We start from the raw sequence: 22,724 nt of genomic DNA, 5'->3' as shown, positions 1-22,724 counted from the left end.
ATGCCACCTTCCCCTGTGATATTGAGGGTTACCAATGGTCGTCGGGGTCGGGCAAAGGCGCCTGCGGAGGAGCAGGGATTTTCAGTTGACTACAGAGGAGGTACGAGGAGCTTCCGATGTTACAAGTGCATATCATTTTCTTTACTATCAGTTTTTATTTATGATTTTATTTCTATGGTCTTGCATTTATATGAGTAATTGTATCTTGGAGATATACTTCCTGCTTATGTCTGGGTTATATGCTATCTGCATACCATGAGTCTTAGGGTAGTAGTGTGAGGTCGTCTCCTTATACAATGGGTTCTCAGGATGTGATAGCTGTCGCAAGTGTGATTGGAACTCGGGAGGTGTTCTGTTAGTCTTCAAGAGTTGTCCTACTTTAGTGTTGGCTAGTTTTGGGAACACTAACAGTGGTAAGCGCTGGTCTCCAGTTGATTGATCATTGAATGAGAAGAAGGATTGGGAGTCCTTTGAATCCAAGTGGGGGAGAACCATTCAGGTATCCAAGAACAGAAGTAGATGTGAGACTATGGTGAGTTCACATTTCCGCTGAGAGGAAGACGGCCCAAGTGGTTGTTTGGGTCGAGGAGTGGGATAGTTGGGAGTTTGGAAAACTTCCCAATGTTGGGTTCGTGTCTTATTAGTGTTTGATAGCTGATGTTGGGGAATCAGGTAGGGAATTCCCGTTAGGGCGTGAGTTTAGTCAGGATGCTTGACCGCATAAGTGCTTGACTTTGGACGGGTTCAAATTGGTAATCAACGAGAAGACCATGTTCAGCAGTTGAGTAGCGTGGAAAGTGTTGTAAGACTGTAGGATAGTCATAGCATTCACTAGCAACTAGATAGCACAGAAAGTATAGTTGTAACACCCCGTTCCTGGTACGCATTTAAAATATTATTTTTCTTCTTATTTTAGAAGCTACTCGACGAGTCAGTGGCCCTAACTCTTCAAGTAGCAGCGGCTTAGCATGCGAAGTTGGCTATTAACAAAGGTGTCATGCATCATGCTAGCCACTATGACTTCTGAGCTTCAGAAGTCCTACGATGACTTCTGGCCTTTCGAGATACACCAAGACTTGATGGAAAGGTACCATTAGAGTGCTCGACAAGAAAGGTATGAAATCATTTCCTTCATGATAACAACAAAAGTGAAGGATGGGGAGTCCATCACGACCCACTTGAAGAAGATGCAAAGATATGTGGACCACTTGCTAAAGTTGAATGTCAATTTCGACGAAGAGTTGGCTATTAACATTATCCTACACTCCTTGCCTCCTTGTTATGATTAGTTCAGAATGACTTATCATATGAACAAGGAGGAAGTTACTTTAAGCAAGCTTCAAGGCCTACTGAGAACTGTTGAAAGTAGTTTAAAAGGCAAGTCTGTTGTATCCACTCCTACTGCTTCCCCAGTCCTAATAATTGGACATGGGAAGGGAAAAAAGAGGAAATCTTCCTTAAAGAATCATAAGGTAAAGTCTCATGATGGATCCTCTTCTAGTGGGTCCAAAGGTGGTTATGTTGCTCCCTCATCCAATCCAAAGGAAGCAGAGTGCTTCCATTGTCATGAAAAAGGGCACTGGAAACGAAGCTACCTTAAATACTTGTAGGACATTAAGGTTGGGAAGATAAAGCCCACCTTCGCATGTATTTACACTATTCAATCTAATAACTCATCACATGCTAGTTCTTGGGGTCCTTGATACAGTTGTTTTTGCATTTGTTCTAATTTGTAGGGTCTAAGAAGAAGTATGGATGTGGAGCACGAGAATATGAACTTGATCATGGTAAATAAGAAAGCGTCGCCTGTCACCAAGATTGGAGTTTATTATTTATTGCTTAGTAATGGGTTAGGGTCAGATTTGAATAATTGTTGCTGCCTGCTAGATATGGCGAGAAACATTATTTCTTTCCATGTTTTGTATAAACAAGGGTTTAGATTTTCATTTATTTCTATTAATGCTTTTTTTAATGGTAAATTATTTTGAAGCATTGCCTTGTAATGGTATATATGAAACTATGATGGATGTAAAAAACTTAGGAAATAATGTATTGCATATTGATCCGTCCAATGGTTTGGACAAGGCATGCTTGTGGCATTGTCGTCTTGGACATGTCAATAAGAAGCGCATAGCCCAACACCAAAAGGATGGAGTGTTTGAGTCATTTGAATTAAAGTCGGATGACACTTGCGAATTTTGTTTGCTTGGAAAGATGACCAAGTCACCTTTCACTGGTACTTGTGAAAGAGGTGAGGGTTTGTTGGATCTCATAAACACCGATGTGTGTGGACCTTTCAGATCCGCCACAAGGGAGGCTAGCTGCTTCTATGTAACCTTTACGGACGATTATAGCATATATGGATATGTCTACTTAATCAAGCACAAGATATAAACCTTCAGAAAGTTCAAAGAGTTTAAGAAAGAAGTGGAGAATCAATTGCGCAGGAAGATAAATATGCTCTGATCCGATCGAGGTGGTTAGTATCTTAGTATCGAGTTCCGCGACTGTCTTAAAGAATGTGGAATTATTTCACAATTGACGCCACCTAGGACACTACAACTTAATGGTGTGGCAGAAAGGTGCAATCGGACCTTGTTAGACATGGTTTGTTCCATGATGAGCCAAGCTTCGTTACATATCTCATTCTCGGGGTATGCCTTGGAGACTGCTGCCCATATCCTTAATCTAGTCCCAACTAAGAAGGTTGCCAAAACACCTCACGAAATGTGGACAGGGAAGGTTCCCTCGTTAGTATATATGAGGTTATGGGGTTGCAAAGCTTTTGTAAGACGAGAGACTCACAAAAAGCTCGAACGTCATAGTGAGCGTTGTATTTTCATCGGCTACCCACATAAATCCTTTGGATATTTTTTCTATAGACCTAGTGTGAATGTGGTCTTCTTAGAGCGAATGGGTGTATTTATAGAAAGAGAACTCATATGATAAGAGGATAGTGGGAGGCACATTGACCTTGAAGAGCTTCAAGATTTAAGCATTGAAGGAACCTCTAACACTAGCAATCAACCTGAGGATGAGACTCCTGTTGAACCAGTTGACGAGTCCGTACCTCTGAGACGTTCCAATAGAGTTGGTGTTCCACCTGTGTTATATGGTTTTCATATAACAACTGAAGGTGATACGTTTATCAGTAATAATACATTGATAAATTTGGATGAACCTAACAACTACAAGGAATCCATGAAGGACCAAGAGTCTGCAAAGTGGAAAGAGGCAATCGACAACGAGATTCAGTCTATGTATGAAAATCAAGTTTGGAACTTGGTTGAAAATGTACCAGGTCGTAAGACGGCTAGGTGAATATGGATCTTTAAGAAGAAGTCCGACATGGATGGGAAAGTACACACATATAATGCGTGATTGGTTGCGAAGGGCTTTACTCAAACTCCTGGAGATGACTATGACGAGCACTTCTCACCAGCAGTGAAGATCAAATCGATAAGGGTTATGCTGGCCATAACTGCGTTTCATGATTATGAAATATGGCAGATGGATATCAAAACCGCTTTCCTCAATGGGAAGTTGGCTGAAGATGTTTATATGAGTCAGCCATAGGGTTTTGTTGATGCGAAGTACCCTAATAGAGTGTGTAAGCTTGAGAAATCCATTTATGGATTAAAGCAAGCATCTCGCAGATGGAATCTTTGTTTTGATGAGAAAGTGTAAGAGTTTGGTTTTTCAAGAAGTGAGGATGAGTCCCTCGTATATGTCAAAGCTAGTGGGAGTATAATTAGCTTTCTGGTATTGTATGTGGATGACATACTACTCATAGGAAACAATGTTCCAACATTACAGGAATTAAGTCCTGGCTTGGGAAGTGTTTCGCTATGAAGGGCCTTGGGGAAGTTGCTTACATTCTAGGGATAAGGATATTGAGAAATAGGAGTAAAAGACTAATAGGAATTAGTCAAAGTACCTACTTGGACAAGGTGTTGAAACATTTCAACATGGAGACTTCCAAGAAAGGAGAATTGCCTATCCAGAGCAATACTAAACTGAGTAAGACCCAAAGTCCGAGTACCGATTCCGAAATAGCATAAATGAGTCGAGTACCATATGCTTTTGCCGTTGGCTCGATCATGTATGCTATGACATGTACTCGCTCTGATGTGGCTTTTGCTTTGAGCATGGTTAGTCGATTTCAAGGGAATCCTGGTAGAACTCACTGTATAGCAGTAAAGAACATTCTTAAGTACCTACGGATGACTAAGGATTGGGTCCTTACCCTCGGTGGGAGTGATGACTTAAGAGTGCGAGGGTATAGTGAGGTCAGTTTTTAGACCGACAAAGATAATTTCCACTCTCAGTCGGGCTCGGTATTTACCCTAAATGGAGGAGCAGTAACACGGAAAAGTTCCAAACAAGAGACTGTAGCTGATCTAACGTGTGAATCATATTACATAGCAACAAGTGAAGTGTCGAAGGAGGCAATATGGCTAAAGAACTTCATCGAAGACCTTGGAGTTGTACCTGCTATAAAGGAGCATATGGAGATTTTCTGTGACAACGAGGGTGTCGTGTCCTTAACCAAGGAACCAAGGGATCATGGCAGATCCAGACACATCGACAAAAAATATCACTTCATAAGACATCGAGTAGAAGAGGGACTCCTCGTAGTGAAGAGGGTATCGTCAGAGGATAACCCAACAGATCCCCTTACGAAGGGACTGAGTGGGGTTAAGCCTTTGCAACATGCTAAGAGCATTAGCCTAAGAGATGATATCAGTTTTAGTGATTAGACAATTAGAAACTTGTAATAAATAAATGTAATTTACATTTGATAATTAAATATCAAGGGTTTTATTTATAAGTAAAGTTTATTGTCTTTTTCCAATTGTTTATTTTACGTTTCACTTTTGCATGTTTTGACTTCCAGAATAATATAGTTATTCGAACTATCCACAGTCAATCATACTTTGGAAGTAAGTTATGAGGTTAGATTGTCATGAATTGGCTTGTAGATTGTCTAAGGTGTTTAGACATAGCAAAAGTTTTCTACAACGTTCATGAGTGCTCCTGAAATAAGATTTAAGTATTGGATTAAACTCACGCTCACATGAATCACTTCATGGAATTTATCACAAGTGATTGTGAGATGATAATATTGTAAGTATTCAAACCAAGATATATGAGTTTTTTTATTACAAGTGGGCTGTGCATTGATAATATGAAAATGTATCAATAACTTGATGTTATAAAACGTGTTGTGTATAATTTAACAAGTAATCAGTACAAGCATATAAGTCGAAGTTTATCTGTTCCTCTTATCCTAAGAGGATTAAAAGCGATATCTTTAGCTCCTTGATTATTTTGTTTTGACTTATGTGACGGGCCCGATCAGGACTCAATTGATGTGTTTTGTTAAGTTCTATGTCAAACAAATCATAAATTAGGAAACAAACTGTTGGACAATGCGTATGACCTTATGCCATGTCTTTATCCACACGATATCTTGAAGAACAGAGGATTATATGATCCCTTATCTAAAAGACAGCGGCTTTTGAGAGTTACGATTGCTAATCGGATTTTAAAGTTACAGTGGGAGTTATAGTTATTAGACTTATCCAAGCTGGAGATTGTTGGATTAGGTGTCTAAGTACATAACTATAATTGGTATGTACTTGACCCGATAGTAGTATGGTCCTTTTGGGTTGCCTTCACCGGAGCAATTTGATAGGATGGATATTGAGAAAGAGGTTATTTGTGATTTATTAATATATTATATGAATAATATATTACTTGAGAAATCATATTATTTAAATAGTACTGATCAAGAATTAATTTAGTGATCAAAAGAGACTAAATAAACTTTACAGGGACTGATTGGGTAAATCAATAATACTTATAGTTTGGGCTAGTGATCCATGTTGATTGGGGATGGGCTCAATCTATGTGAGAGTCCATGAAGAGTTACTCCAAAGGCATATCATATGGATCATTGGAATACTTAAAGGTTTAGGTAAATTAGGGTTTTATTTAAGAAACCCTAAAGATTCCACACTATAAAATGAAACCCTAGTCTACCCAAAATCAGCATATCTCTTCCAAGGTGAAACCCTAGCTAATTTTGGTACTTCCTAACCTCTCTCTCATAAGCCTCCTCATGCTTTTGGTGTTTGTAACTTATTTGAGGTATCACACTTGAGGTACTAAGCTCTTGGAAGACCAAGTTCTACAAACTACAACAAAGAGGTATTCATTTAACTTGTTTTATGTTGCAAATCTCTAAATCGTATGCTTTTTAGGGTTCATGCTTTGGAAAAATGAAAATTGCATGTATAACTTGAGAAAAATTAGATCAAATGCATTAGGGTTGTATGTGCACCATAGGATTGTTATAGTGCTCAAAACCATCAGTACTCGCAAGGTCTTCTTTTGGGCCTTGGGTCTTTTGGAGTTTGGGCTATGGGTTACTAAATCAGATATGAGAAGGGTAAAATGGTCTTTTACCCATTGGAAATATAAAATATAGATTAGACCTTGTATTTTGGGAAATGAACTTAATTATTGATTAATATATTTGATTATGTCCAATGTGAGGTTTCTAGTGGCAGCAACGTGTGTGTATCGATTTATCTCGGATTGAGGTGAGTCTCCTCATTGTGTTTGACAAGTCGAAGGAACCAATGCCGACCCATGATTTATTATGATTAGGATGCTAGTTGTCATTGTGACTTTTGCATGTGTAGTATGTGGTATGTATATCGTGCGGGGTTCGATGCCAGGCGGGGCCTGATGAGTGTATTGTATGCTATTTGTCTTAGTGATTATTTCATGTGTTTTATGTGTCTGTATGAATTCCGGACGGGGCCCAATGCCAAGCGGGTGTTAATGAATATGATGAGGCAGGGTCCATCTCATGTTATTTATAGATCTATTCTGAGTGGGGCTCGATGACATACGGGGCCTGATGGTTGTTGGGCATGGCCCATTGTATTTTTGATATGTATGATATGTGACTTGGAGGATTCAGGGTGATTCTCGAGGAAAGTATGGATAGGTGTGGAAGGTAGTATTGGTCTCGTACTACTAAAAGCACAAGATCCATACTCGACTCGAGGAGAGTCACGGAGAATCTAGGAAGCCGGTGGGATGAGGATTATTTGGGTATGTTTTGATCATGTGTATGATTGATTTTCAAGAATAGTGATGAGCACGCATGGTGAAGGTTCAGGTTTTGCTTCAGGCTTGGGTGATGAGCCAATGGGGGAGGACTGCCATGGTTCTGAGTTCGCATTGGATTGTGGAGTTGGAAGGTGCCTTCCGCACTAGTCCCTATCCCATAGGAACCAAGACTCAGTTTTCCTTGGATTTCTTGCACCATGAAACATAGAGTTGTTGGGAATTGATTACACAGTCTATTATGCTTACTAAGTTGGAGACTATATCTTTGGAAGAGTTTGTGTCCCAGTTTAGGGTGGAGGTTACACCAATTATCGTATTTCAGCCGTTGGCAAGGGGGTCTGTGAGCATGTTAGGGTATAAGACCCTGAATGATGTGATTGTTGCCACCCATGAGCAGGAGATTGATTTGGAGCACCTAGGGAAGAGGAAGACAGAGTAGTTTCAAACCACGGGGGGCAGTCGAAGAGGCCCAAGACTCAGGATCAACGAGTGAGGGTCAGCATGGCCGAAGTCAGTGCAATACATGTGGGAAGATACAGTGTGGGGTTTGTCGATCTAGGGGCATGGGTTGCTACAAGTATGTCAGGACTGATCATGTCAACATTGATTATCTCCTGGGGACGAGCCCGTTATGTTTTCACTACAACCAAGTGGGCCACAAGAAGGCTGAATGTCTGGAGTTGATGATAGGAGTAGTGAGGGCACCTATTCTAGATACTCTAAGGAATACTGATGGTCATGAGGGTAGAGTGGAGGTTCCTAGCGTGAGGAGTCGAACATTGTAGTCACATGCCGAGGGGATTTGCGTTCCATCAGTTGATGTCACATGTATGTATTTTATTCACTTCCTTCATGCTCTTATTAATCGTGTTTATGATTGTATGGTTGTGTGTGACACACTATATGTGGTTTATCTAAGTCTCCACCAAGAAATTAGAGCTCTCTTCATGATGGTCTAGACATTTTTTCTTGAGAATCTTCATATGCCATTTTGCAGATTAAGGACCGTGTTTAGTGGATTTTGGGTGATCCAGTTTTAGATTTTGATGTGGGAGGAATCAACTATCATCGGAACAAGCTTAAAGTGAGAAAAAATCAACAGTCGATCCGATATTTGGTGGTATCAGCATGAATTCAATGAATCTGCAAGGTGGGCATGTCAGGTTTGAATGCAAGATATGTAAAGGTTCTTCATGGTTTCAAGGAGATGAGGAATGGGTTTGATCGTAGGTGATAGTGGACTTTATGACCAAGAGTGCCCACTTCTTAGCTATCCAGGAGAGCTCCTCGGCTGAGAAATTGGCCGATGTGTATGTGTGCGAGATCATCACCCGACATGGTGTTTCAGTATTTATTGTATTAGATCAAGATGTTCGATCCACTTTGTGGCTTTGGCAGAGGTTCCACGACAAACTGGGCACGAGGTTACATTTTAGCACTGCTTATCATCCATAGACAAACGGACAGAGCGAACGTACCATTCATACACTTGAGAATATATTACGAGCTTGTGTCATAGATTTCAGTGGGAGTTGGGACTTCTAACTTCCTATATATGAGTTTTCATACAATAAAAACTATCACTCCGGTATTAGTACGCTGCCATTTGAGCTTCTCTATGGAAGTAAGTGTCGTACCCCAGTTTGTTGGGGGGAGGTTGGTCATAGTGTTATGGGAATGACTAAGGTAGTTCTTTAAGTGATAGAGCTTATTTAGTAGATCAGATAGAGGTTACAGACAGCTCAGAGTCGACAGAAGATTTATGCCGACAGGCACCGATCGGAGTTGGAGTTCCAGGTGGCGATATGGTACTACTGAAGGTATCACCCGAGAAGGGTGCAGTACGCTTCAGGAAGAAAGGAAAATTAGGGCCCTTATTGTAACATCCCTCTCTGGTACATGTCACAATATTGTCCGCTTTGGGCTCCCGACATGAAAACTTCTCAGGTGGTCACCCATCCCTGAATTCTCGCCTAGGCACACTTAACTACAGAGTTCTTATGGGATCTGCTTCTCTTACGACTTTAAAATGCGTTATGTTAGGGAAGGTATCCACATCCCTTGTAAAGAATGCTTAGTTCTCCTTCCCAACCTATGTGGGATCAGGTACAGCTAACCTGCTCGCCTTCACAATGGCAACAGTTGGACGTTGGTATGTTCTTATTTGCCATTTATGTTTGAAATTGTTGCAATAATGGTCTTTGGAAGTAGTACGCAGGGAGTAACACATGGTACACTTAGCGTACTAAGGAGATATTAGTCGAGGATACGAGGCCTCGTACGCTGAGCATACGAGGGTTACACTTAGCGTACTTGGAGTTTAAGAAACCCTAGTTTTAGGGTGTTGTATCCTATATAAAGACCTTAAGTCCCCAAGGATGGCCTCTTTACCAACCCCCATATCTTCTAAACCGTAAAAATCGATCTTGAGCCTCCATTGTTGTGTGCTTGAGCCTTTGAGAAGGAATTAGTGCTTATTTTGCTCATCTTGAAGGATTTGAAGAAAGGTGAAGGTACTTTTCTTGATGGGAATTTTAGAGATCTAGAATCATCACTCATTTTGCAAGCTTCTAGAGGTATCAAGTCCAAACCTTGTCTTCTCCATGCTTAGATCTCTTCATATCTTAGTTTTTATGCTTTTGGTCCCTTTTGAGTTGGTTTGATGAGTTGGGATGTTTGAAGGGCTTATTCTTTTAGACATGAGCTTATTAGGAGTTCCTTAAACATAAAGGTGCAAAAATTATGGGTTTTTTGAGCTCATACATGCAATAAGTCTTCTATTAATTCCTTTTGAGCTTTAAGAGCTTCATTTAGCCATGCATGAACGTAAAGTTGGCAACTTTACGTGATATTGCAGCTTAAGGAAGTCAGATCCACGTTTTGGAGCAATGTCTTAATGGATTAAGGATAAAAAATACACGATGGCTGAATGGTGAAGTATGATGGATGTACAAGCAAGTACACACCGCTTACAAGCCCTAAAGCGTATACGCTTAGCATACAACTAAGTACGCCCCGCGTACTCAGTCAGTGGGCTTCAGACATTTTGAGCCTTGGTTTGGGCCATTCTTTTGGGCTCAGATGCTTAGGGCTTTGTTGGGTCATCTGAATGCAAGTGTTTTGGACTTAGAATATTTTTGGGCCTTGGGGTAAGGTCCATGTAAGAGTTTGGACCTAATTTGGAAAATTTGGCCATGAATGGGCATTGGATAATTATTTTGGTAAACCAGCCTTTGGATTGTAGGTTTGGGCCTTAGTCTTGGACCAAACTACGTAAGGGTTAAAATTGTCATTTTACCCTATTTATGGACTGTTGGTTATGGATTTGAAATCTATATATTTATGGGATGTTATTTGGTATTGATAGCTCGGGGATTTGTCGGATCAGCAGCCATAGAACATTCAATGTGATTCAACAGCTCTAGGTAAGTCTCTCACTATACCAATGGGTCGAAGGCACCAATGTCGACCCATTACTTGACATGTGGAGATGATAGTTGTCTATGTGCTCACTTGTCTGAAGACCCCAGGGTAGCCCGTGACACTTGTATGAAAGACCATAAGGGTAACCCAAGGCATGGAAGACCATGGGGGTAGACCATGGTACTTGGATATTAGACCATGGGGGTTGCTCATGGCATTCTAGGGGAAAGACTATGGGGGTAGCCCATGGCAGTCTTATGTATGTTGCATGGTATTTTGTGATTGTATGTTATGTGGTATTTTTGGGAACTCGCTAAGCGTCTTCTTACAGTTTGAATTGTGATCTCAGGTACTTCCGGTACTAAGGGGAAGGGCCCGACTTGATGGCACAACATTTACTCTCCACTATTTTCCGCACTTACTGAATTTGTTACTCTGATAATTTATCATGTTTAAGGTGTAATGGATTTTGGAAACATTTTATGGATGTAATTTCTTTTTTTTTTTTAAATGAAAATTTTTACTTGGATTTTAGGCTGCTACACCGGTATATTGGGCAATGGAGTGATTGCTAGGGTTTGTAGGGTAGCTTATCTGTTGGATTTGCATGAGGAGCTCAGTCAGATTCACAACACCTTCCATGTTTCTCAACTTCGGAAGTGTGTGGTCGATGATTCAACAGTTATTCTTATGGATGATATTCAGGTTAATAATCGCCTGAATTATGTTGAAAGACAAGTGGCAATCTTGGATAGGAAGACGAAGGCCTTGTGCAACAAGGTGGTATCTTTGGTCAATGTCCAATGGCAGCATCAGAAGGGTTCTGAATGGAATTAGGAACCCGAGGCAGAAATGAGGGAGCATTACCCTGAGTTGTTGACAACAACAGACTTTGAAGACAAAGTATGATTCAATTGAGGGGAGGGGGGGGGGGGGATTATAACACCTCAAATTCTAAGTATTAACATTTTGACCCTTACTATAAAAATTATTTGCAAAGTTGGTCCCATATGGCATATAAATGAAAATTTAAACTCGATCACGTACACTTTGCATATGTGGCAAAGACTCATACCTTAAATTTTAGGGTTTGGACCCTATTTAAACATCCTTAACTCATTGATACCTCTTCATTCTTCAGCATCCACCTCCACGTTCGACCCTAGCTAACCTTAATCCATTTTTAGGCATCCTTGAGCCATTAATGTGCGTTTTGGTGTTCATAGAGAAAGGGACTTTATCACTTAAGATGTATTTTGGGACTATATCTGCTTTTGGTCGAAGGGACTTAATGAGATGAGCCCTTAAACGGAAGGAATGCATTCAACCAGCGTACGTTAGGCATACATGGACGTACGCTGTATGTATGCGATGGAAGCCCCGATCCTGGATCTTGAGTATGCTAAGCGTACAAGCTGAGTACGGTGGGTGTACTCGGCTGGCTTTTTTTGACTTTTGACTTTGACCAGATTTTACCAAGTTTAACCTAGGGGTATTTTGGGTATTTTGAATTGTAGTTGAGTTTTGTCATTTTTCAATGTATAGGTGACTGGTAGAGTTGATATTCGGAGCAACATCCTGTTCAGCTATCTTTTCAGACTGAGAGGTGAGTTTTCCTCACTCTACTTGTGGGTCGAAGACACCAATGCCAACCCACTAGGTTATATGCCCTGGTATATAGGATGTCGTTATGTTGTAGTGATATGTTAGATCTATATCCTTGTATATAAAATGTTGTTATGTTGTAGTAATCTGTTAGATTTGTATCCTGGTATATAGGATGTTGTTATGCTGTAGTGATTTGTTAGATCTATATCCTAGTATATAGGATGTGTTATGCGGTAGTGATATGTAGATCTGAATGTTTCCTGCTGATTGTTTATATCTATATCTATTGTATATGTCGACATAGTACGGTTTGGGGTTGAGGCTTTACTGCTATGTGTGTGAGCTAACCGACTAGGGGTAATCCAACTCGATGGTTGTGGACCCGAGGTATACTAGTCTGGTGTCTGATTGGACCCATTGTATAGTGGCATTCCAGTCCGATGAGTGATTGGGTCAGGGGTAATCCAACCCGATGGCTGTGGACCTGAAGGTATCCCAGTTCGATGACTGATTGGACCTAGCATATATGATTGTATATGTTATATGTTGTGTGCGGTATTTTAGGGAACTCAGTAAGCTTTGACTTATAGTTTCAGTTTATTGTTTTAGGTACTTCAAACGATCTTGGGAAAACAAAGATGTGATCGTGCACATCCTTTTGATTTTGATGATTTTGGATTTTTGGGGTACTATTATTTGACTATTACTCTTGGAAACAATGTTTTGTTAACAATTATGGTCTTTCAATTGGTTTTGAAAAATTAATTTTTTTTTTTACTTTAATTTTTGGAATGTTACAGAATACATCATTTCGGACCAAATGGTCATTTTACAAAAACAAAAAATGGGTTATATTTTTATAAAACAACAAAAAAGGGTTAGATTACTCAATTTTCCCTACTATAATTAATTATTTCTAGTTAGATTTTTAAAGTACGAATAACCAAAATCAAATAAGTAAAATATCTTATTAGCTTATATTTTCATAATACAATGTCTAGTAGTAAAATAATTGAGAGTATAAAGTTGAAATAAAATAGATATTAAAAATATAACACTATAAATGGTTAAATTTTTATTATCTCCATTTGAAAAAATAAAAAATAATATGAAAAGAAACTAAAATATAAGGTTACAAATGGTAAGCAAGATCACATATGCTTAGATTGTCAAGTACAATGTCTAATTAGTAAAAATAATAATAATAATAATAAGGTCACACATAATCTTCAAAAGAAAATCGTATATCACAAAACAATTGCTTAAACTTCTGTCGTATCGCCCGATTTCAAACTTTCGCTTGATACAATTATAAAGATACAACACCCAATACAAGTAAGAAAACAATAAAGATAAACAAGCAAAAATACATACTATTATATTACTATTTATAAAAGTAATAAAATTTAAATGTCTTCTACATGCCACAATACATTTAACACAACTCAAATGTTTTTTAAGTTTTAGTCGCTCCTTGCATTGGTGAAACTATTACAACAATATCATTTAGGCTTACATCCAAATTTTTTTGAATTAAGAGTGAATATAGAGTTCTTTTTCTTAAATCATGGTTAAACAAATCCAACTACTAACCTTTTTATATTCTATCAAGGCTCACATGTAATTGACGGATCAACTTCTACAGAATCTAACACTCAACTAACTCGATTATTTATGAAGGAAAGTGATTCATACACAACAATTTATGTTTTATAGAGTTGTACAATATAATACTTTAATGCATAAATTATTATATATAGAAAAAAAATATTGTTTAAAAATCAGTTACCATTTATGAATCTATCAAACTCTAACCTAGTACTAATTAGCATTTACCTAATATATACTTAACTTTTATGAATTTACTCGACTTACCATTATATAAAATGTTAAGATCATAATATGATCCACACAAAAGCCACATTGAGTTACTAACTTTTCTGATTAACTCAAGTTTAAAACTTCAACTTTTTCCATCACTCTCAAAATGTTTTCATAACTAGCCGAAAATACATATAGCTTTAGATATGTTACCATGCAGTTAGAATCATAGAGATTAAAAAACATTTTTTTAATAAGAGTACACAAAAAATACAAATAGACAACTACCTATTTCCTAAAAGATTTATACAAATTAAATAATTATTCAAAAAATGTTATGCCGGAGAGAACCAGGCGCCTCCGCCAGCCGTCGCCCCTGTTACGCCGTGATCCATTCCCGACGGATCATGTTTTCAAACCATTTTCTTCGCACAAGACAAACACAACACACAAATACAAACCCACCAGATTAAATGTTTTCGGGAAATGTTCTGAACCCTAATTGCTAATAATCAAAGTATCTTCCACCTCAATCTTCTTCATCAAGATTTGGTATCGACGATCTGGATCTCAAATTGATCATCGGAAGATGTCAAAGAATGATTTGTACCTGTTGGAATCGTGTCAGTAGTCTGAGTTTGACCACCGATGGAACTATTTTGACCATTCATCTCATGTCGGAAGTCTCTCATGGCTTTGAATCTTAGATCTTCAGAGTAACCGCTTGCCTCCGGGATTATCTCCGGTACACAAGTTTTCCCGTCGAGCATATTTACCACCTCCGTTATCGTCGGCCTCATCGACGAAGAACTGTTGGTGCACAAAAGCGCTACTTTCACCACCGTTTCCGCTTCTTCTTTGTTGATTCTCGACTCCAATCTTTCATCAAAAAGCTCTTCGTAGTGTTTACTCGTTTCCAATCGACAAGCCTGCATAATCGGTCCAAAGAATTATCAGAATTCAGATCTACTAACAATTTCATACGATTTTGGATTTGACAACGCACCCAATCTAGAAGACAAATGCAATCGTTTGTTGGAATGTAACTGTTGATATTCTTGCCGCTGACGATTTCTAACGCCAGAACTCCGAAGCTGTAAACATCTGCTTTATCACTCAAGTAACCCCAGAGTGCATACTCAGGTGCCATGTATCCTCTACAAATTATGATTAAGATCTCGTTAGCTGGAAAAACGGATTAAAGAAACAAATATGTAGACATGTTTGCAAGTATTTGAAGGATTACATTGTTCCTGCAACTCTGGTGCTAACATGTGTCTTCTCGTCCTCGTGTAGCCTTGCCAATCCAAAATCTGATATTTTAGGGCTCAGATCTTTATCAAGCAAAATGTTTGTTGCTTTGATGTCTCGATGCACAATTTTGATCCTTGATTCCTCATGAAGAAAAGCTAAACCTCGAGCAATCCCAATACATATCTTAAACCTCGTTGCCCAATCCAGCATTAATCGACTTTTACTCGACTCTACATTGATAACAACAAATTATTGTTACAGATATGGAAAATTTGCTATTATTTGACAAGAATACTGAACAAGACTCACCAAACAATGCGCTTGCAAGGCTATTATTTTCCATGTACTCATAAACAAGCAACAATTGATCTCCTTCAATGCAACATCCATGGAGTTTAACAAGATTCGGATGTTGTAAGCATGAAATCACACCAATCTCATTCAAGAATTCTCGGTTTCCTTGCCTTGATTGAGCCGAAAGCTTCTTCACTGCAATCAAAGTGCCATCACTCAATGTACCCTGAAACCATCATACAAAATGTTATGTTAACAAACACAAAAACCATAATCACACAAAATAATGAGTTGTTTTACAATTATAACCTTGTAAACCGGCCCAAAACCTCCTTCACCGATTTTGTTAGAAATGCTAAAGTTGTCTGTAGCTGATTTAAGTTGTTTATACGAAAACGAAATCGTTTTCAACGACATTCCTTCAAAATCTGTTCAACAAAATACTTGGAGTAAATACAGAGTTTTAAATACAAATAAAATCATGACTCATGTAGGCATAAAGACAAATTGTACCTTTGTCGTTTGTTCTTTGTCTTTTAAAACATTTTCTCCGCCATAAAATGAACAAGATTAACAATACAAAACACGGAACCGCAACCGCAATCGCGACACCAATAAAAACCGTTTTGTTTGTCTTTTTTCCACCAGTTGAACAAATTTTAAAGTCTACACAACATAAAAACCACACAAACAATTCAAAAACCAAATGAAGGTATAAAATTTTGTGATCAATGATTTATTTTGGGTGCTTACATGGGTCAACATCAATAGCCGAAATAAGAGGTCCATAGACTCCTCTTGTAGGAAAACGGGTCGTCCCTTTACCCGCCCAATAAAACTGTATCTCTAAAATGTTATCGGTCACACTTGCATTGAACGATACAACCAGCGGAACTGAAACCCTACCTGCCTCGTCTTCAATATTAAAATTCCTTCTAACAAGCTGCCCCTAAATCACATACAACTATGTTAGTAGCAATTAGTAGCAGATAGCAGATAGTAGATAGCAGATAGCAGAAACACCTGAATATAAATATCAAATATCCGCCGACCATGACTTCTATACGTGCTATCATTGGTAAATTTGATCTCTGCAAAGTGCAATTGAACCGCATATTCCCCGTTTTCCAAACAATAGCCAAAGTAAGTGAGTGTGAGCGGTGATAGACGTGCGGTTGTGTATAGGGTCGGTAAGTCTGTGTTACCCTCTAAAGATTCTATATATCCAATGTTTGTGAAAATAGCATCATCCATGAAGTCTCCGGTACTACTAAATCCCCAATTCTTGCCACTATCATATAAATTTGCTACACCACCATCCACAATAGCATCTCCTTTGTAAACAACTGACCGTTCGTTTTCTCTAATCGTCACATCATCCCCGCCACAATTAATGTGTAACGAACATGCATCTGCCATAAAAAATATATATATATATATATATATATATATATATATATATATATATATATATATATATATATATATATATATATATATATATATATATATATATATATATAAAAGAATAACACATATTAAAAATATAAAACCACCAATATCATATAAAAGTCATATTTATAAGTTCTCATCTAGGGTGTTTATTTTCTATTTTTTGCCTTAACGTGATTAACAGACTTAATGAGGATAGGACTTAGGAATTATTTCTTTGTGAATTGATAAAAGATATTGAATGAGTAACGATATCTATGTAGATAAAGTACTGTGTAAATAAAATACTCTTGATAACAAATGATCATTCATTTGTTTTACCTTATGTGCATAACAATTTTTTTAAATGGAAGAAGCACGTCATTCTATTTGTAATCGTTACAAAGTAAAATTGTATATTTTAAAAATAATTTTTTTAAAAAATAATATTATTAGTAAGTTAGATTGCTCATATTTTTAAGATAAGTTTAAATTCTAAAATAAATTCAAAAAATTAATATGTATACATATATAATGGAAAAAGAAAAATAACGAACACAGGAAATTTGTATAATATTTACATATACAACAGTGAATAACTTAATATTTAAGAATCAGCATATACTCCATTACTCATAATTTTGGATATAAATGTGATTTTCTTTGGGAGCATTTAGAAAACTAAATATGATATCATGAATTAATGTAAACGACATTCGTTTTCTAACTTAATCCACTAGGAAATTTTGTTAGCATTAAGAAAAAAGAAACAAAAATATATATATTTTAACCATTAAGTTTTTTATGTATTAAATAAAAAAACATCATCTTAATCTGATAAGCCGTATGTGAATATTTCTTTTTGATTTGGTACAAAAAGAACAACCAAGAAAGTTAAAAATATATAAGAGGTAAAATATGCTCACATCTATGACACTTGATATCTTCAGAGCATGGACGCACATCCTGTCTATTATTGAAAAAATCATCAAAAGAGAGACAAGCATTAAATGCGTGTAAAAAGGGAGATTTTATATAAAAAAATATAAGTAATTAACTATCTTACATCGAGTTTCCGGTTGAAGAGCTTCTGAACAAGTTTACCAATCTATCGCTAATATAACAAAAAAGAAAGAACACTTTATATAAATCCAGCAAAGGACTTGTATACTTTAGAACCAAAGGAGTGTAAAGCAGAATTGAGAAGTCTTTACCTGTTTTGTTCGCATGAGGGTTGATTAGGTTCTTGCCATGTAAAATTGTTGTAGGAAAGATCACTGAACCATGAACGTTAGTCAAATAAAACGTTATAATTTCTTAATTAATAACTAAGAATGCAACACAAACTTTTAACATAATTAATATTCACGAAATAAACTTACATTGCAGCCCCATTAACTTCCAACAGATTATTTGGTATGTCTCCGCTTAGCATGTTGCCAGTTAGAAATCTATTCACAATCACATCAAAATGTTAATTAATACTCCATTTGTTATGCACTACATAAAAGAACAGAACAAGTTGTATTGTTCTTGTATATAACATGTATTGGACTTAATGTAACAAAAAAAAAACATTTTTTGTCCCACTTAAAAAACGGGACAAGGACTTGCACTCAATCTTTTAATGCAAAAGATGTAAATGTCATGTCATCCTCATTATATATTTATCTATGACTTACACATATCGTATGCTCCTCTGAAGGATATTGTTGGATATTCTCCCTACTAAATTGTTAAAACTTGCGTCCCTATCAAATCCATAAAAGAAAATACATCATTAAAATTATACCATCAAGAATAAAAAGAACCGAAACCCATTTTGCATATACTTACAACAATGTGAGATCTCTCAATTGCCATATGTAATCCGGTATTTCCCCAAAAAGGTTGCAATTTCTCAAGATCCTAAATTTATACAAAATGTTAGTTGATGTATATGAGTTATTACAAAAATCAACACGAGAATTATCTACATACTAATAGTTAGTGTATATATTCAGACGGTTTTAGTATGTCTTCGCATTTGTATCTAGAGGTGATAAACAATCATTGTCTTATACATTTCTTTTCTGATAAACCTGCACTTTTGAAGGTTACGGTGCCTAGTGTTTTTCATAAAAGTAAAAATAATTATAATAATAATAAATATCAAATTACTTCATATATTATTGGTATTTTTTTTTTCTTAAACCCCGAACTTGTGAAAGGTTTGATATTCAACGTAAAGATGTCTGGTTTTGTCGACCAACACCAAATTGTGCAATATGTTGGTTTTGCCTTTGCTTGTTCCACCTCGTGAGTACACAATTTTTTTCAAAGTATAGTATATTTTATAGACACACTTACATGTTTTATTAATGAATGATGCATCTGTTTTTTATAAGTTATAAGTATGATAAATTAAGTTGTCTGGTTTTCAATTTCGGTTTATTTGCATAATAATACTTAAAATTTGAAGAAACACACTTTTATTTGGTTTTCAGATAGTTTTAATGGCAAAACTGCGATCGGATGTTAGTGTATATAAACAAAATTGACATATTCCTTGGAACCTTTTTTCCAAGGGTCTAGTTCGAGTCTTACATGTCCTATCTTCGTATGAATATATATGTTGACATATTCACTAAAGGGCTCTTTCTACCATCTTTCTCCATTTTCCATTTTCCCTTAGGGTACAAATTTTGTTGTGTATATATATATATATATATATATATATATATATATATATATATATATATATATATATATAATGCGAAGAAGGAAGTAAGGGAAATTAACCAAATAACACATACAATCTTGTTAACGTCGTGGTTCTGTTAAGGGGAGGAAATAGTTGAGGTGGACCACTTATGTCACTAATTCTCCTGCAAAAAAGATGGGTCACCATGAGCTAATAACTTTCTGGATATAAAAATATAAATTTTCGGGATGAACAAGTAGGACCCGTGAGTCGACTCACAGATCATTTAGGCTGTCGAGAAGAGATATGTTTAAGGGAATCGGCCCCGTGAGTCCACTAGCCACCATGTGTCTTCAATAAATATCCAAATATTAGAATTATGATATGAAATATAAATTTAAGCAAAAAAGAAAAAAAGAAAAACACTAGTAAGCACATTAAACAAGTAGTTCAAGTTGTTGTAGCATTGTTTTCACACAATAAAAAGAGTTAAAATAGTAAAACCTATTTTCATATATTTGAAGGTGTAAAACGTATTTTAAGATCTTTAAAACTATTTGAATGTATAAAATAAAATTCAAGGATAGTAACACATTACAATGTTTTTCAAAGAAAAACATAGAACATCTTACAATCTATTAAGTTGTCTCCAATTCTGTATAAAATCAGGTATCGGCCCACTGAAGTTGCAATCGTTTATCCTACTGATTATACCCCCCAAAAAAAATCAGTTTTAGCCTAAAAAATAATGGCAAAATCAAACAAAGTCAATGATTTTACAAATTTCTAAGATTTACTAGTTGACCAAGCGCCGGTGTCAGTCTCCCTGTGAACTGGTTCGAAGACAAGATCCTGAAATATATTGTTTTGAAGTGTATATATATATATATATATATATATATATATATATATATATATATATATATATATATATATATATATATATATATATATATATATATATATATATATATATATTTTGAGCAATAATCGAAAATTTTAGTCAGTCTTACAAAGATCTCAAATTGATTAATCTCCCTAATTGTGGTGGAATAGTTCCTGAGAGATAGTTTGCTTCAAGGTCCCTAAACAAGAATTCCAACTATATGCATGAGTATATAAAAGTATAAACCATAAAAACAAAAAGAATACGACCCTTATTGTAAAATGTTAGAATTACCCAGAAAATAAACTGAAAAAAAAAAAAAAAAAAAAAAATAAGAACTTACAGATTTCTAAGACTAGTGAGATTGCCTAGTTCCGGTGGGATTTCTCCGGTGATACGGTTTCCAAGAATCAATCTGCATATGGAAAGATAGGTTTAAAGACTTGTCAACTTCTAGTTCTCGTATACAAAAGTCCTAAAAAGGGTAAAAAAGAGATTTCACATTTCTTCCATCTGTGATGAACCCCATTCACGCGGTATTGTGCCTTGTAAGAAATTATAAGCAACATCACTGCAAATAGAATGGAACTTACTTCAATTTCGTTGAATACCACTTAAGTAAAGGGTAAAAAGGAGATTTCACATGGTGTAAAAGAGGACTTACAAGGATCGAAGGTAAGGAAGTTTTGCCAATTCGGGCGAAAGTATCCCGTCAAGACTATACCATTTGTGTATGCTGCATACACAAATATTACTTAGTTTATAATTGATGATTTTATTCCAAAAAAAATTAATAAAAAGTGAAGATCAAAGATAGAAGAACGTTATACATGATGCTTACGACATGACAATTTGTATCGTTTCCAAATATTATTTAGTTTATGGTTTTATTACAAAAAAATTAATAAAAAGCGAATAATAAAGAAAGAAAGAACTTTATACAAGCTTACGACATGACAACTTGTATCGGTTCCAATGTTGCATTCGCATGTGATGGTTGCATTAGCTTCTTGAGTTGGCCTTGGAACTTGAGAAATCATATCAAGCATGCAATTTTCACCATTAAATCTCCAGTTTGTTGCATTCATGTCAGCAAGAATGTTTTCGACAGTTTCCACTGAATCAAATTAGAGGAAAAAATTAAATGACATCTTTTTAAGCTAAAGTGTTCAAGAAATATTATAAAAAGGTCACATCATTTCTCATATTTGGGATAACCACACACTTTCAAACCGGAAAAGATGTACGGTTTGACTTTTAGAGAAAAACAAGCTAATAAACTTCATATGGAATTCTTATAATTTGTAGGAAAATATAACTTTTTGATTTGGATTTGTAGAAAGCTCAACACTATCCTCAATCCAAGCAGCAAACCAAGCAAAATTTCAACTCTGCACATCTTCTTAACTACTACTCAGAAATGCAAATCAAGATTCTTGAAGAAACACTAATATAATACTTGAAGGCGAAATTAATCAAGAATTCGGAAACCCTATTAATTTGTTGAGAGAAAAAATGAAGTTAAAATAAGGATTACCTTCTTGTGGTGGCACAAGGGATTCAGCAAATCGTAGAAAAATGAGAAAGATGAGGGTTAGAAACAGCATGAATGAAGCTTCTCTTGCCTCCATTGTTGCAGAGATCAAGAGGTTGGTGGGGGAGAAGAGAAGATAGAGATGAGAGAGAGAGAGAGAGAGAGAGAGAGAGAGAGAGAGAGAGATCTGTTGCAATTCAAGTAGTGCTGGTCCAAATCAAGTAGTCTTCCATGAAAATCTTATCTAATATCTTTTAGACATAGTCGTACATGAAAACTACTACGAGCAAATAGTGACAGATGCATGATACATGGGATGTACGGGGTGTTTCCCGACTTGTTGGAGAAATGGAAGAAATTGGTGTGTGAAATAAAAGTTTATAATATGTTTTACTCTCAACAATTTACAAAAAAATTATATTATCTTTAATCTTTTTATGATAATGTATCTTAATTTGTCGTTTTGCTATTTTCTAAATTTACGTATCTTATTCTTATCCTTGATTAACAAGTACTTTTTAGTTGGATTCTCCCAATTATATCTAAAACTTCCAAAATTAATAAGAAAGAAGCTCGTAAAAACAAAGAGAAAATTATAAAATTATCCAATCGTCGTAATGATTGAGCTATTTTTAGCAAAAATA

General features: G+C 36.2%; 1 protein-coding gene across 3 annotated transcripts; it reads right to left on the bottom strand.

Annotated features, from left to right (window-relative positions):
- Nucleotides 1-14,227: 14,227 nt before the first annotated feature.
- On the bottom strand, nucleotides 14,228-22,322 carry LOC145003758 (putative LRR receptor-like serine/threonine-protein kinase RFK1). 3 transcript variants are annotated; one of them, XM_078962670.1, is made up of 24 exons: nucleotides 22,084-22,322; nucleotides 21,489-21,663; nucleotides 21,211-21,282; nucleotides 21,049-21,117; nucleotides 20,890-20,961; nucleotides 20,674-20,745; nucleotides 20,441-20,512; nucleotides 20,293-20,364; nucleotides 19,940-20,011; nucleotides 19,773-19,844; nucleotides 18,814-18,885; nucleotides 18,660-18,728; nucleotides 18,360-18,428; nucleotides 18,192-18,254; nucleotides 18,044-18,091; nucleotides 17,904-17,947; nucleotides 16,570-16,958; nucleotides 16,300-16,495; nucleotides 16,060-16,212; nucleotides 15,856-15,974; nucleotides 15,562-15,772; nucleotides 15,245-15,482; nucleotides 15,005-15,155; nucleotides 14,228-14,927 (listed from the first exon to the last, which is right to left on the bottom strand). In XM_078962670.1, the coding sequence occupies exons 1-24, from the start codon at nucleotides 22,175-22,177 to the stop codon at nucleotides 14,541-14,543; spliced, it is 3,051 nt and encodes a 1,016-aa protein (XP_078818796.1). In that variant the 5' UTR covers nucleotides 22,178-22,322; the 3' UTR covers nucleotides 14,228-14,540. The 3 variants fall into 3 exon arrangements, with proteins under 3 accessions (XP_078818796.1, XP_078818797.1, XP_078818798.1); XM_078962671.1 differs by having other exon boundaries at nucleotides 20,293-20,361; XM_078962672.1 differs by lacking the exon at nucleotides 22,084-22,322 and having other exon boundaries at nucleotides 21,497-21,657.
- Between the last annotated feature and the right edge of the window lie 402 nt (nucleotides 22,323-22,724).

The sequence above is a fragment of the Lactuca saligna genome, chromosome 7 (assembly GCF_052625555.1).
Source record: "Lactuca saligna cultivar CGN05327 chromosome 7, ASM5262555v1, whole genome shotgun sequence".
Lineage (NCBI taxonomy): Eukaryota > Viridiplantae > Streptophyta > Magnoliopsida > Asterales > Asteraceae > Lactuca > Lactuca saligna.
This window is presented reverse-complemented; position numbering and strand designations above follow the sequence as displayed.

What these genes read in the sequence shown, in the direction of transcription:
- LOC145003758 (XM_078962670.1), bottom strand. Translation starts at nt 22,177, where the DNA reads ATGGAGGCAAGAGAAGCTTCATTCATGCTGTTTCTAACCCTCATCTTT. An exon ending in TGGAGACAACTTAATAGATT is followed by an intron (nt 20,012 to 20,292) that starts GTAAGATGTTCT and finishes TATTTATTGAAG; the next exon opens with ACACATGGTGGCTAGTGGAC. An exon ending in CCCTCATGCGAACAAAACAG is followed by an intron (nt 18,092 to 18,191) that starts GTAAAGACTTCT and finishes TTGTTATATTAG; the next exon opens with CGATAGATTGGTAAACTTGT.